Consider the following 15911-nt stretch of genomic DNA (forward strand, 5'->3'; position numbering starts at 1 on the left):
TTATTGTGTTATATATCTTTTTGTGCACATTATAGGTTTACAAAGTGAAAAAGCCCAAAGTCCACCCCAAAGGGACTTACCATCTCCAACAGAAAACACTGTTCACAAACTGCTCCAAACAGCTCTATTGTAGTCCAGCCTTTACTTCCGTGACGAACGTGCGTCACTTTGTAACACACGTTATGATTCTCGCCTAGCTGCTAGCGTGGCACGCCCTCATACTCTGCTTCTGACCATTGACATATATAAAATGGACCAACAGAGTCCGTTGCTCTGGATGGAGACCATGAAGGCTATTAGAAGCACTTTTCCGGTGATCACTTGCTTTACTGCGCAGCCTCCAACTGACAGAGACAACATAAATGTGACGTGAACAACCTGCCTGAAAGTTGTAAGTCTTCTGGTAGATGTGCCAAGAGAAATCTCAATCATTCCCAATCTTGCAGAGGCAGAGAGTGTAGGTATATGTAAGGAGATAACATAGGCACAGGCCATAGGCGGAGTTTGACATTTGAGCCAGGGGGGGGGCAACAAAAAAAAAAAACTCATTGTAGCAGCTGAGACCTGGGAACACAGCACATATGGACAAAACAAACATGCTAAATAAAAATATGTTTATTTTTTAAAGCAGATTTGAAATAACACAATTTAACAATTCGCCCTTATGAAATCCAATCGCGGCACGGCTGTGTTGGAGCACAATAGACAGACGGTGGCGGAATGCCCTGACACTTAAAAACAACTAACATGTACGCTAACAGTGAACAATCAGTGTAGGACCTACAGTCTGTTGAGATGCCTCTCCAAACGCATAAACCAAGCACAATCACACCATAAAACGTTAAGACACGTTAAGAAAAAAGATCTGTATTTTGCCGTAATCCAATGACATGAAAACAAGTAATCCACAGCGATCAGTAGATCCACAAACAGATTCACGGTGTATCCAGCAAGGCCTATACCAGCGTCACATTCACCAGCCAGCTCCAAACAGGTGAACAAGGTGAACTTCGCCGTTTAAACAAAGGGGAATAACACGTATAAATCGTTGGTTCTGATTTGTTGAAGGACTATCCAATTGCGCCCAGAGGCATTTGAGTGGTGTCCGTTGGTGACACCCTTTTGGAAATGCGCTGCGAATGAAGCTTGCCCAGGTGTCAACCAGGCTAATTATGAACCTGAAAATGAGCATAATATGAGCACTTGGAATGTGTGTGAACCCTGTATGTAGCTACTTGGTTTCGTAGTAAATTTTCATTAGCATGTAAATAATATGAGCATTACTCCTTTTACTTTTAATAGCAAGACTTCACGAATATTAATCGCTTAAAAAAGTTTGAAAACAGCTGCTTTGCGCATTGTATTACTGTTCACTTTGCCTGTACAAGCTTGATGATTATGAAAACTCAGGTCCCACCGAGATTTGAACTCGGATCGCTGGATTCAGAGTCCAGAGTGCTAACCATTACACCATGGAACCGCTTACCACGAAAAGCAAGCCATAATAAATACAGACCAAGTTGCTGTCTTCATCGTTTCTTATTAGTCGAGCAGCGAATCTGCGTGGTCTTCTTCTTCTTCTTCTTCTCTTCTTCTTCTTCTTCTTCTTCAGAAATCCATGTTCCCATGCACGAAAACCATGGAAACTCACCAAACTTTGCACATAAGTCCAGTTCTAGGCCAAACTTAATCAGTGCGATTTGTGTGCTAATTGTCCCGATGGTGGCGCTACAATAGCCATCTAAAATTCTAAACTTTAAAAATTCATAAAAAATCAGCTGTACATGCTACAACGTTGCAACTTATGCCAAACTGGCTCCCCAACAGAGCAGTAACGATCTACTGTTACCTAGTAGCAATTTTAAAGTCTACTTTAAACTGTCAACTGACAAATTTACCATTCAAATGTTTTGATTTATCAAACATTGAGCCCATAGTGCTTTAAAACATTTTACTGCATACAGTAGTGTAAACAAATCCTGCAATTTCTTCCAGATGAAATGTTTGATGTTCATGTAAAAAATTCACAACATCCGAAGATCACTGTAGATTTGGTGTGCAAAATTTCAGAATTTTATCTCAAAAAGTGAATTAAATTTTTTTTAAATTGTGTCCTCATCTACACATTGCAGTCAATGCAAAATAAAGTGTCTTTAAACATCAGTTTGGCATTTATTGATCTTTTTGAAAATAAATAACAGGCATGATAGGTGTTGCAATGCCACTTGTGCCATCACCCAGCTAATAGCTCCCCTGAGGTCAGAACCTGCCCTGGGTATTTTAAATGTGTGTCTGCATTAACACACCTGATTCTGATTAATCAGTCCAGTTCCAGTTAAGGAAAGTCATGTTATTGAGTCAACCCAGGTTGACTCAATAAAATATAGCTAGAGGAGCCATCCCCTGGACAATAGCTCACTAAGATCAGAGTTTACCTTTGAACTGAAAAGCTTGTGAGTTCAAAGCTCAACAGTCACAATGCCACGTCTTATACAAAATCAGCCATTGTTCTTTGGACACCTTCCCTGCAAGTTCAAAATGCTCGGCCCGACCATCACTGCAGAGCAGCTACAATAAATAATTGTATTTTCTGTGATTTTAGTGGGGAGGCAATAATCGAGAAGCACCCATAGAGAAAGAGAACTCTCACTTGTCATTGGTTTAATTTCTTCACCCACTGTAAACACATAAGGCCACCATGTCTGCCCCCTGGTGGCCAATAGGCCTTTCAACCCTTGTTTGTCTATGTCCTGAAACATTATAAATTTAAATATGAACATAAACATATAACATAAAATTCCTCCAAACTTCTGACTAGCTTAGTATTAATCAGATTCTTTTCTAATGTAAAACACCACATAATACCAATAATAAAAAGACATTTCAGATGAAAGTCTGCCTCAGCTTTGAAATAATGTGGAAACGACCAGAGTGTTCTGAGTCCTCCTCCATGTATTGACCTCTCCAATTAGTCTGATTTAGACAAATCTTTTGTCCATATAGCAACTGCTCCAGACTTACTTTGTTAAAGGGCTTATTTGTGTGGAGTTATGTGTGCCAAAGTACATTTTGATCTGAATTTGGGAGCAGTTACTATATAGACACGGAAGAGGTGAAAATGAACCCCCTGACTGGGATGAATACTGATTATGCATTAAGAGTGGCTAAGTAAAGATCCAGCTCTGGTGTGATGGATCCTCACAGTTCCTGTAGCAGGACGTGACCACAATAAAGATCTGCAGCTGAGCTCTGCTATGGACTCATCCACAGGAGACTGCAGTCAAATGGTAAATTTTTATATAAAAGCATTATTAAACTGAGCACTGACTACATTCCTGTTGGCAGTAATTAATCGGGTAGATACGAACTTTAACAGATGTAGTCATGTATCAGTCATTTTATAAATCTTTTATGTTCATTTTTCCTCACCCTACATAAATCTACCACACTGGCTCTAAACAGTCAATGTCAGACTGAAGTGAAAGTGACAGGTTATCCAGCAGCAGTGTGGTCAGCATCCAGGTGCAGCCTCTTGAGAATTAACCAAAGGTGCAAGTCTGTCGGAGCATTTAGAGGTATAGCCTCTTCCCAGTGGCAGCTTCTGTGAAAAACAGCTTTGGCTGAAAGATATAGCTGACAGGCTGACTGCAGCAGAAAATATTATGCCCAAGGCCTGCATTTGCTTAGGGACAGTCTATGCAGTACTTCTTTTCCTCTGCAATATTTTACAACATGTTAATATTCAGCCTGGAGACAGTCCTACTTTGAATTGATACACTGTCCAGGTTGTTTAATTCAATGTGTTGCACCTATACTGTATGAACCCACTGAAACTAAGTGTCTTTGGTCTTGGTCTGGAAAGAAACTCACACTTGTTTTGCTAATGACAGGTGTTGTGCTACAATTTGACATTATCTGTTAGTTTGGTAGATAGGCAAGGGCTTTGTACTTTACAACCTAAAAGTACTAATTCCCCTGCAAACCATTTTCATCTGTGAAGTTTTGTTGTTTTTGTGATGTGTTCTTTCTTCTTCTCTCTTTTTGTTCTCTCTGATTGTACAGCACTTTAGTCAAGTGTTTTATAAATAAATTTGGATTGGATTTGGACTGGAACTTTCATTAAATACATACTTGTTTGTGCTATGTTCATTAAAATTGTCTTGCCTTATTACACCAAAAAACATGCCAGTATAATTAGCTTGTGCGGTACATACATACATACATACATACGGTATGTAAATAGTGAGTTAATTGAAAATATGCAAACTTTGTGTGACTTAATTATTCCACACATCACACTGAAATTAGAATATGAACAGAAGGAATGTGTTTTTTCTGTCAGAATTAATGTTATACCTAAAATGTAAATATGTAACAAAAGAAAAAAAATCCTTTCTCTGACACAGTTGATGCTGCTAAATTAGAAATGGAGTATTGTATTTTACAGATGTTATGTGTCAGTGAAAATATAATAATCCTCTTGAGCAGAGGAGGGAAATACAACTTTACAATGTACTTTGCATTGAAACCTAATCCAGATCGGTCCAGAATGACTGAACAATGAGTCAATAATTCAAAAATCTTTCTTTTTTCTGTCACAGTGACTCAGTTGAAAGGCAGCAGCAGCTCCCCAGCAGCAGCAGTACCTGCTTTTGAATGAACATGAGTAGTTGTTTAAGTTCCTTTTTAGTAGGACGTCGTGCTGAGAGACATTTGATTTTTACACAGTTTGAGCTTTTCACCTTTCAGTTTCAGCCCTGCTCTCAATTTGACATCTAAAAAGTGAAATAAAATCTCTGTTGTTAACTCTCTGCCCCCTCTGAGCTGTGAAAAATCACATTTGTTGAGAGGGTCTTCAACAAGCTGCAAAATCGAAATCTCTCTGGTGTGCTCCCCCTGCTGCAGTGTGACCTTGTCTTTTCATGCTTCTCTTTCTTTTTAGCTCTCTCTGGAGTACTGGGTTGTATTTGGTCCATTAACTTCTTGACTTATATTGGCTGCATTTCCTTTCTGTGAGGCATCACTCAGGTCTTGTTGGCTGTCAGCTGAGCAGCTTATCCAATCATCTATGGAGCTCGGGAAACCTGCTCCTTACTAGTGAGGAACAACCAGCACTCCTCCACTGGCTCACTGTAGCTTCTACCAGATCCCATCATACGGTAGTCATCCCATTTCAGTAAAAACAACTTTCTTAATAATTATCCACAATTCCCACAATGTCTCTTTTATGCATCAGGCAGTTCAGGCTTTACACATTGTTTTTACTGCATGAGATGCATGTTTCCATTGTTATAGTGTTGGTGTTGTGGCTGAGGTCAATAAATACCTGAGCCAGTAGTTCAGTTAGGGCCTAGAAAAGACTGCAGTCCTGTAACAAACTGTGATAAATTGCTTTTAAATGTTAGTGTTGTGTGTGACACAAGTCTAGTCGTATGATGATGTGATACTATGCATAGAATACCAGTCACATTAAAAGGTTAATACAATATGATTTTGTTTCTATTATGTCTTGTCTATGTGGTTGACTGTTTAATATTTGCATAGTTAACATAGTTAGTCTAACTCATAAATGAACAATTTAAAGAAAACAGTTAAAAAAATTAAATGAAGTGTTATCTATTGCTCACGTGACAGGAGATTATACCACCAAGTAACCAAAATCTAGTCTTTGCAGACATCCAGTGGTGTCACTTCTCACCTTGCTGCAGTGATGGTCTTGCCTGATATCAGACAGTGTTGTTAACTCGTTATTAGAAGTGCAACATTGGTGGCGTCGGCTGTGCAGTGGTGAACAAAGAATTCAGATACTTTAAATGAACATAGCAATACCGCGTTGCAAGTCAAAGTCCTGCATTCAAAATTTTACTGACGTAAAAGTATATAAGCTAAATGTAGGCTACTTAAAGTATAAAAAGTAAAAGTTCTCTAAAAAGTAAAAGTTATCATTATGTGAGATATGTTATATTTTTATAACTGGATTGACACATTAACATGCAGGCAGCTTTTAAATGATGTAGTCAAGGTGGAGATCATTGTAACTACTTTATACACTGCTGGCTAGTTGTATATAAAGCTATGCATCATATTTATACTCATTAGCTTATACCTTTTATATAAAAATGTTATAGAGAAATAAAATGACATCTTAAAAACATCTTCACAGACTTTAAAACAATAAAATGCTGTTTAAATCACAAGTTGCACAGAACTGTGAAGCCTACAATGTACGAATCTTGTAGTAGTCCTCTGAAAAAGCTTATTCAATATGAGAGCACTTTGTCAAAATGTCCCTTTTCATGAATCTGAAAGATGTTTAACAAGAATAATGTGTGGCCATGACTTTCCTCACCCATAGACTCTGGACCACATTTTGACACCCCAGTAACAGACTTAATTAACATTTCCTTTTTTGTTAGAGTGGAATCCTTCATTCATCAACATTCGTAGTCGTGCCATTTCAATATTCAGAGCAACAGATGAAGAGGGACATATCCTGTCTAACACTTGACATGAGTAGTAAATTAATCTTGTATCTTTATGTAGGGTATTAACCTGACCGAAACTGGTTTCTGACGGCAGAATAGGCTTTTAATTTGAAACTTATGTACCAAAACAACAAGCAGCTTTGATATGACAGCAACTGGAAAAAACCTTCCTCGGAGGAAAAACACTCACATAAAATATGATCCACTGTCACCACACCGGTCAAAGATGTCATAATGTCAAGCACTAATGAAATGCTGTCTGGGCATCGATTGTCAACATGTTATTGCTTCTACAGGGGTGAAATGGAATTCACATAGTGAATGAAGAAATTCAGTTCAATTAATAAATAAGTTAATTTGCCTAATACAAACATACATTTTTTGAATGGACTTTTTTTGTCTTTTCTTTTTTTTTTCCTCTTTTTTTACACAGTGTGTTTCCCTTTGTAAATACTGCACAGGGTAACCGTGGGTCTTGAATTGATCAGATGAAACCTTATTTTCAATTTACAGTCAGAGAGAAATAACATTTTAAGTAACTTCAAAAACACACACAAAATGACACTGATCATCTCACAAGAAGATAAATTGTGTGTTATCTACATCAGTGGGCATCCATTATCTGATCATGCTCATCTTTTTTTAAATTCTAATGTCACATTGATAAAAATTTACCATCACTAATACAAATTAATAAATAAAGCAATTAGCTTGAAAAATACAAAACATAAAAGGTCAAAGCAATCCCTTCTTAACACCCAATATTTAAAAAAAAAAAGTAAACTAAGACATTTGCAAGAAAAATTCCACACAGAAAACAACACAATATCTGATCACTTCATCAGTGTGGGGGGAAATCTAAACTTGAGACTTAATGTATGTATTTATCTCTTAGTAATGTTATAATGCTTTAACACTGGTTACCTGAACACATCTCCAGATACACAGCGCCTCATTTGCACTGCAACTTAAAAGAGGCTCTTGAGTTACACACAGGGATCACCTTAATATTAGCTGTGTGATTATTACTGGATAACAGTGAATAAAGGACCACTACAAAAGTTTACTATTTATCCATGCTTTATCAGACTTGGTTCACTCTCAGCCAGGTTTCCGTGTTTAACATTTAGAACTTCTCTATTGATTGACTGAACGTTTCTTCACCTCAGAGCAGAAGATCATAATCTCCTTATGTCAGCTGTACTGTGATCTGCAGCAGCTGCACACAGTGACAATTCATAAGCTCTGATGTATGTATGTTGTATATCTTCATGTTTTGAAATGGTCAAGGTTGCTATACCTACCTTACTGTGGAGAAAATCACTTCTGTTTAGGGGGCATCGTAAACTCTTGGCTGCCCTTGAATAGTAAACCTATTTCATGGGCTAAAAATGAGCATGAGGATAGCTCTCTCCCTGTAAATAATCTGTCCACCCAATCCATGTATGCTGCCCTTAGCGCTGTTTGGAACTATTAGGTTCCACTTCAGGAGGTCCATAAAGAGGCCGGGCAGCAGTTTGAGTGACCAGTTCTATAAGAAAATAAAATGGGTGAATGGTCGCTGGTGTGTGGGACACTCTTTCCTCCTCTCCCTCCGTCAGGGCCATAGAAAGAGTGTTAGAAGAGCTGTGGCTGTCCCTCTATCTCAACATCTCAGTATCTAATTGAACAAACTCTGAGACAGAGGGAGAACCGTTGGTTGAAAGTTGGCTGAACGTTGCCTGGATACCAGCACCCTGTCAGAGCTGGGCGGAGGGTGTGCCCTCTAGAGCAGGGAGCTGGGGCTTTCTGGGGGTGGCGACGGTGTGTGTGTGGGGCTGTGACGCATGGGCAGAATGTCATAGTGGCTGGGGATGTGGCTGCTGCGGGGGAGGTCATAGGGACTCTGGGAGAAGCCGGTAGCCATTCCATTGGGTCCCTGCAGGACACTCACCGTTGGCTCTGGGATAAATTAGGAAGGAAGGAAGGAAAAAAGTAGAAGAGGTATGTGAGAAGCACTGAGGCTGAAGCGTGGCAGGTACTGGCTGAGGAAAGAAATGAGAAAGGAAAGGTGCATGCAATAGAGAGGCAGCTCACATTTCCTCTTATTAAGGCTTACAAAGTCTGTACAGGCTCACAGCAGGGGACATGACCAGAGAGGCAATACGCTGCAGGACCCTGCTGAGCTCCACACACCAGAGCAACAACGCACTCACCAACATCATAGACATTCCTGCTCACACTGCCCAGGAGGGTGGCGGTGCCTCCAAAGGGCACTTCACGGTGGGAGGGGGACTTCATCTCCACATAGCTGCCCTCTGTGTGCTTGCAGGTAAGTCCTGGTGGGTCTCTAATGGTGGCGTATGGATTCTCACTATTCAACGAGCAGGAGCTGTTGCTACACATGGAGCTCTTGATGTAATCTGCAGTATCCGCGAGACAAGGACATATTCAGCATCAACAAAGATGAAGTGATTGTCACTGACTTATTGCAGTTAGACTCTGATATTACCACTACAATTGAAACAGACATCAGAGTGTGGCCCGGAGAAGTTGTACTTCTTTTGTCTCAGACAGGTGACTAACGGTGTTTTATAGTAATCAGAGTACAAAGGGGAGAAAGTAGAAAGCTCATCTCATCCATAACAGTCTCATCAGGCTGATAAGAGGCCTCATTAGAGAGTGCAGCAAAGCTCCTTTAGACCACTCTCCACACCCCTGGGTCCCTCACATTCACCACAGATTGCACAGTGTGGGAGACAAAATGACGTATTGGGCACTGAGCCATTAGAGAGCAATTACCATTGGAACAAAACCTCAGCCCACCATGATCTTGTCCAAAGAGCAGAGAGTTTTCACATAAATCATGGAGAATATAAGGATATGGGATTTGGGGTCAGAGAGTCTCAGAGGAGAATAGAAACCAAATGGGGAAATTGATACATGGGATGCTTTAAATAATTTTGTAATATTGGTGCTGGTGAAGCTGAACAGGATTCCACATGCAGTATGTCTGTCTGCCCCCCCCAACACACACACACACACACACACACAAACAAACACACACACACACACACACACACACACACACACACACACACACACACACACACACACACACACACACACACACACACACACACACAATGTTACTACAATTGATGGTTTACCTTTTTTGGAGCCTCTCTGTGTCTGTGTCTCCCCCTGTTGAACATCTGTAACAATGTCAAAAAGATGAAAGTCACCATTCCATATAAATCCCTCCAATGTGTGACAGTTGACAGGAAATATCTGATTTAAAAAAGTACAATGTAGGATGTCTTTATTTAGAAGAATATGAGGAATGTGAGGAGTTACAGAATGTTTCTATCACATTCCCCCAAGGCTTACAAGCTTATATAATCAACTGTGGTCATAATGGGATATTTTCCAAATAACAGCACACCATGAAGAGAGGACAAGCCTGTTTAAGGATACATCAGGATAAACATCCAAGACTTTTTTTAAAGGGACGTTAAAGGGTCATTATGATTGATCTGCTGTGTGCTTTAACACAAAATGCGCAGATCGAGATATCTGACTTTTAAATCCAGCATGACAAAGAATAATTCATAGATATTTAGATTTTTGCATGTTGCTGAGCAATCTCTTTACAATCTTTTTACAATCTCTTTTAGTTTGCACTACCACAAACCAAGAGACTACAAACTATGATGTATATACTTAATAATCTCAGTAAAACTTTAATATAACATTAACTATTTAGCATTTATAAACAATTATAATAATGTATAAATAATTAATAAATGGTTTATAACACACTAATGTAGATGTATTCAGATTTGGACATCTTTAAGGGTATATTAAAGGTTTAGTAGGTAACTTTCATCAAAATAACATTGTCATCTTTGCTGAAACTGTCACTATATCCTGATAGTAGCACATTACACAGATAATCTGTGAAAAAAATCATTTTTGTCTGCCTCTCCCTAGTACTCCTAATATTTGCAAGTTTCCACCACACCCGAATATTAACAACCAATCAGACCGGGGTTGGTTTTTTAGATTACAAGCCCTGGGGATATTTTTTTGTAGCTTTTTAACTGTAGCTTCAATGTACAGTATTTTTCCAAAAATATAATTTGTCCTGTAAAAACATACTTTATATTATTACAACTGTGATTTACTATATTGTCATTTATTATCCGTTTATACACTAGTCCTAACTTGTGGGTGACCACAGGAGGAGTTGTTGACAAAAACATTAATAAACACTTTTCTGTTTATAACTACATTGTAGTGTGTTATAAACCATTTATTAAATGGTTATTTACCATTCAAAAATGTTAAAAGATGGATATTTGAACCAGAGATTTATGCTATTGTTGAGTCATTTTTCTGGCTTAATTCTCTATAATCCACAGCCCAGGAGTGCAGTATCTGACCCAGTGTAAGCCATCACAGAAATGTGCCACTGGGGGAAGTGAAAGAGGACTAATGAGCTGACAAGTGACCCCTATTCACCTCCTCACCACAGCTTTCTCTGTCCCACCCGCATATCTTATCAAAATCAGAGCAAAGGTTATGTCTAACAAGGAACCACTGGTTCATCTTCATTCACAGCAGGGTAGCTGCGTCCAGGCTAGTGCTGTGTGAGGTTTGTACTAACAACACATGCGCCTTTGCCCTTGAAGTAACTATTCTATAAAGTCCACAAATTCAGGCTGTATGTGGTGTTTCATAGTAAGACAGGTGAACTGACCGAGGTCATTGAGGTTGCAGTAGGCTCTCCATTCTGAGCCATTTCGGCTTTTCAGAGTGCTTGACTGAAAGAAAGATCACAGTATGGTAATGCTTTTATACTGTAGTATGTTGTTGTATGTTATGTTTGTTTTATGTGAATACACATAAAGATTGTTCATACTTTGAGGGTCAGAGTGCCATCCAGGTTGCTAGAGATGGTTGAGACAACATTACACTGGGCCACGGTGTGGTAACTGGGGTTGGAGAAACACTGGCCGCTGCTGCTGCCCTGGGTCTGATTAACCTCAGCAGTGCTGGTCCTCATCGCTACAGTACTGCCACACTCTGTGGGTTTAAACAGGTTGGGAGGTTTGAAAACTAATCATTTTGACAAAAAAATGTTGAAAAATAGTGAAAGAAAGAACTTTACAATTTCCCAGACCCCAAAGTAATGTCTTCAACATGCTATCTTACCAGAGAGGGAATAGTCTGTGTTGGTGATGTGCATTGCCTGTGTGTAGGACACACTGGGCTGGATCTCATGGCCTTTGTCCCTCTGCCTCTGTCTGTACCACACAAACAGACTGAGCATGGCCATGATGATGAGGAGCAGAAAGATGATGCCCATGACCGCCCCTGCAGACTGGCGCTCCGAGCCTCGTGCTGGACTAATCTTGGTGTACGGGTTCAGCTCCTCCATCATCAGAGCTGCTACAAAGAAAACACAGAAAGTGGGTTGTTTAAACACTGTGTACACATCTGTGTTTGAGTGATAATATAGTGAAGAGCCTCAATCATCTCGATCACCTCTCACCTTGATCACAACGGATGCCTTTATATCCGGGGCTGCAGTAGCACGTTCCAGTCACATAGTCACAGGTAGCATTGTTCAGGCACTCACACAGTTGCTGGCAACCATATCCAAATGTACCAGCAGGACACTCTGCATGGGAGAGAGGTGCATTACTACATCCATCAAAATTAAAGCACTTAGAGAGTGGGAGCCAAAGTGTTTATAGAACACACACACACGCACACACACACACACACACACACACACACACACACACACACACACACACACACACACACACACACACACACAGTAATTTTGCTCAGTGCTAAAATGCGTTGGGCCTACTCAACTCTGCTCACAGCTCGTCCCAATGAAGCCTGTTCGGCAAACACACTGGCCAGTGATGTGGTCACAGTCTGCGCCGTTTTGGCAGCGACAGACTTCAGAGCAGTCCCTGCTGTAGAACCCTGAAGGACAGCCTGGGACAGAGACGTATAAAATGTTGGGGTGGGAGGGGGGGCAGAAAACAAGAAGAGGAGAAGACAATGTAAAGAGTCAGGGTCATATTGCAGGGGAAGACGGAAATCAATACTATTCAATGTCTGTGCAGCATACTCAATAAAGGACAATGTGAATGAAGGGAAATGGAACATTTCCTGCTTCAGCAGAAAATCTGGTTATGCTGTTAACAGAACATAGAGGTGGAAATGAACAGGCAACTGGAATGTACTGGGTGAGAAAACAAAAGCCATTTCCATGCACAACAGCAGGAGCATGACACACCCTTGAGGTGATAGATAATGTAATTCAAATTAGTTGACTGATGTTGATGATGTGCACTATCCCTGGGCGAATGACTGGAATGTATAATTAGCATATGAACAAAGTGACCATTAGTGTTATTTTGATGTTGCTCCCTCTAGAAAACAAACTGTAAATGAAAACCTAATAGCATCCAATTGCCCAGTTGGCTCTAAAAAAAAAAAAGTCTTGCTTGTCATGTGCTGCAGTTCTGTTTGACGGCCAGTAGGTGACACTGTGCGTCTACTAACTGGATGGGAGAGACTCACGCTGTGTGCAGTAGAGTCCGGTCCAGCCGGGGCTGCACCTGCACTCCCCATCGTAGGCACTGCACTGGGCTCCGTTGTGACAGTTACACGAGTTGAGACAATCAGGGCCCCAGTGCCCAGAGGGACAGGCTGCAGACGCCAGAGACACAGTCAAGCTTATGGTCACACACCCTCCCACACAGACTCTATGTCCTATGCATGCATACATGAAGCATATAATACATATTTTTGAGGAAATGCCATTCACAGTATCTTAACACAGATTCTTGCAGAACATCCCTCCACAAGCCCATTTGTAACATCTGAGCAGACGTATGTATATCAGGTTGAATAAAGCACTGGCAATGTAACATCCAACTGATTTTATTTTATTTTTTTACTTTTTTACTAAAGTGGTTAATGTAATAAAAAAAAAAAAACATTAATTTCCCATGGAACGACGACTCGTAGCTCTGCTAATGATCTTTGGCCTACGGCGCTGTAAATCAAAGAGCATAATGCATTACAACAATCATTTAAGCAACCTATCAGTTTTACATCAGCGAGGGATCAGGGTAGTTATTGGAATGTGTAGGGTCATGAAAATTGTTAATGTGTATGAAGGTAAATGTGAGGGAGAAATTAGGAGTGAAGACAGACAGTTAAATGAGAAAATCAGAGAAAATAAGCCAATCAAAACCAGGGTGAAAGAGAGAAGCCATACCCTGAGAGCAATCCTCTCCTATCCAGCCAGGGAAGCATTGGCAGGAGCCATCGATTGGGTTGCAGGTGCCGTTGTTGGTACAGAGGCAGATCTCAGCGCAGGCCCTTCCATACCTGCCACTTGGACAGACTGCAAAACACAAAAAACACAGTACACTAACTTTACCAAACAACCCTGATTTGCATATTATCACTTAGGTGCAAAGACTGGTAAAAACCATTAACATAATGACATCAAACTTGGACACAATATTGTGAACACAGTTATACAAACAAACTCATTCTGTGAAAGGTTGTGTAAACATATTCCTCTAATGGATGATATTGTTCAATTTGAATGGACATGAAGTGAAGTGATCTGTTTAAACAAAAGGAGGAGTCAATCACTGCCTCCAGTGGCACAACTGCCCCATTTCCACTCACTGGAGTGGAATGAGTGATGTGCCACAGAATTAAAATAGACCGTGTACACACACCACTGTATACATTTTTTATGAAATTAATATTTCAATGCTCTCTGGCACTCTTCAATAAAAGATCTGATTTCCAACGAAACCTCCATTGTGTTTTCTTGTTGGCCCGTGAGTCAAATTGAACTACGGTGCATCTAACTATCAGGATCAGGGAGCTGCAGCACCAGCAGATACATCAAAGGTCTCATATAAAGAGAATAGCCCAGCGTTAGAAATATCAGATAAGGTGGCTGGCTGTGAAAGAAATGGGTCTGACTCATTTTCATGTGGGGTGATTTTAATGATTACATTTCAACTGGCTTTCCCCTCTTCTTGAGAGCTCTTTCAAACTCCTTCAATCAGGTTGTCATTAGGCCATGAGGTTGGCTCCACCATACTGCTGCTTCTGGGGATTCGAGCCTCAACACACCAGGAGAGCTTCATTAGGCTGGGACTTTGTGTGCTGGACAGAGGACAAGTGAGGACGCCAACGAGGCTCAACAAGAGGAGAATGTGCATGTTGTTGGCCACCTTCGTCCCTCGCGGCCTAACGCCTGCTCACCAGTAATTACAGTCCAGACAAATTAGGGCTCTCGCTTGTTCTTTTTTCTCTTCCTTCAGCTAACCTATTAAACTTTTAGTAGTAAGACATTGCTCAAAGCCATGACAGAGAATTCAAAAGTTCCTTCCCTTTCTGTAATTTATAAAAGAAAATGGTGAATCATTAGGAGTAAAATCTACAGTACGTTTATATGTAGGTGTCTTTTATCAACTGCACTTTATAGCCAAAGACAAATACTTGTGGTTGCATAAACCATCAGACACGAGTCGATATTGAATAAACTGTTAACATTTTGCCACGGTATTGAATAGATGGAGAGTGAGGAGACAAAAAAAAACTACTAATGATACTCTGAATTTTAACTTAAATATTTGACATATAAATCAAATATTTGATGATCATGTAATTTACATTTTACATGTCTCAATCTCTTTTAGGGTTGAATGATTTGGAAAAAAATATGTAATTGTGATTTTGACTGATATTGCTATTGCGATATGATTCACAATATTGGAGGGAATGTTAATTTTTTGCATTATTATTCTCATTTTCACTGGAAAATATATTGTCGAGGATCTGTATATCAACACATAAGTTTGAATAATACGATTTGTAGGCCGGGACACCTCTGCAGCACCACAATACTTTATTTACAATGGTATTTTGACACATATTTTGCCTTTAACGAATATTGCGCCTCCTGCAAAATGGATATCGTACTAGTCCATATTACGATTTGAACAGAATTTAGATTAATTGTTCAGCCCTAATGTCTTTATAAGTTTCGTTTCAAATGTTTGTGGCTTAAAAACATCCGACAAACAACAAGATTACTGGCTACTTCATCATAAAACACTTGTACGTTAATTAAAATCATTCACAATTTCCAAAAGTGCAACATCCTATTCAAACTCTTCAAAGCTAAAATAAGGAACTGTAGAGAAGTAATGTTTTCTGTCAACAAGCTCTTCCTATGTGATTTAAACAACATCGCTGAGGCAATACACAAAGAAAATGTTTGCCTGGTTGCCTTGAAATTAAATTTAACAAGAAGTCTGTTCTGCCTGTGTTGTTTCTTTGACTCTGCTTATAAGTGAAAAGCAATTCACATGCAGCTCTCTT

The 15911-nt window shown here is 39.8% G+C and overlaps 1 protein-coding gene and 1 non-coding gene across 6 annotated transcripts in view; both read right to left on the reverse strand.

The window, feature by feature from the left end:
- Positions 1-1408: 1408 nt before the first annotated feature.
- Positions 1409-1480, reverse strand: trnaq-cug. Its single transcript has one exon. It is a non-coding gene; the product is annotated as a tRNA-Gln (tRNA).
- A 5086-nt stretch (positions 1481-6566) lies between these two features.
- Positions 6567-15911, reverse strand: part of megf11 (multiple EGF-like-domains 11) — a 74326-nt gene continuing 64981 nt past the window's right edge. For 2 of the 5 annotated variants that reach the window (XM_039809895.1, XM_039809892.1), the window contains 10 exons: positions 13777-13905; positions 13074-13202; positions 12354-12482; positions 12022-12150; positions 11682-11918; positions 11389-11552; positions 11227-11290; positions 9635-9679; positions 8681-8887; positions 6567-8426 (listed from right to left, as the gene is read on the reverse strand). In XM_039809895.1, the coding sequence (XP_039665829.1) occupies positions 8251-8426; positions 8681-8887; positions 9635-9679; positions 11227-11290; positions 11389-11552; positions 11682-11918; positions 12022-12150; positions 12354-12482; positions 13074-13202; positions 13777-13905 (1409 nt within the window). In that variant the 3' untranslated portion in view covers positions 6567-8250. The remainder of the gene's footprint in view (positions 8427-8680; positions 8888-9634; positions 9680-11226; positions 11291-11388; positions 11553-11681; positions 11919-12021; positions 12151-12353; positions 12483-13073; positions 13203-13776; positions 13906-15911) is intronic. The other 3 variants (XM_039809893.1, XM_039809894.1, XM_039809896.1) reach the window with 3 other exon arrangements.

Source organism: Perca fluviatilis, chromosome 8, assembly GCF_010015445.1.
Source record: "Perca fluviatilis chromosome 8, GENO_Pfluv_1.0, whole genome shotgun sequence".
Classification (NCBI taxonomy): Eukaryota; Metazoa; Chordata; class Actinopteri; order Perciformes; family Percidae; genus Perca; species Perca fluviatilis.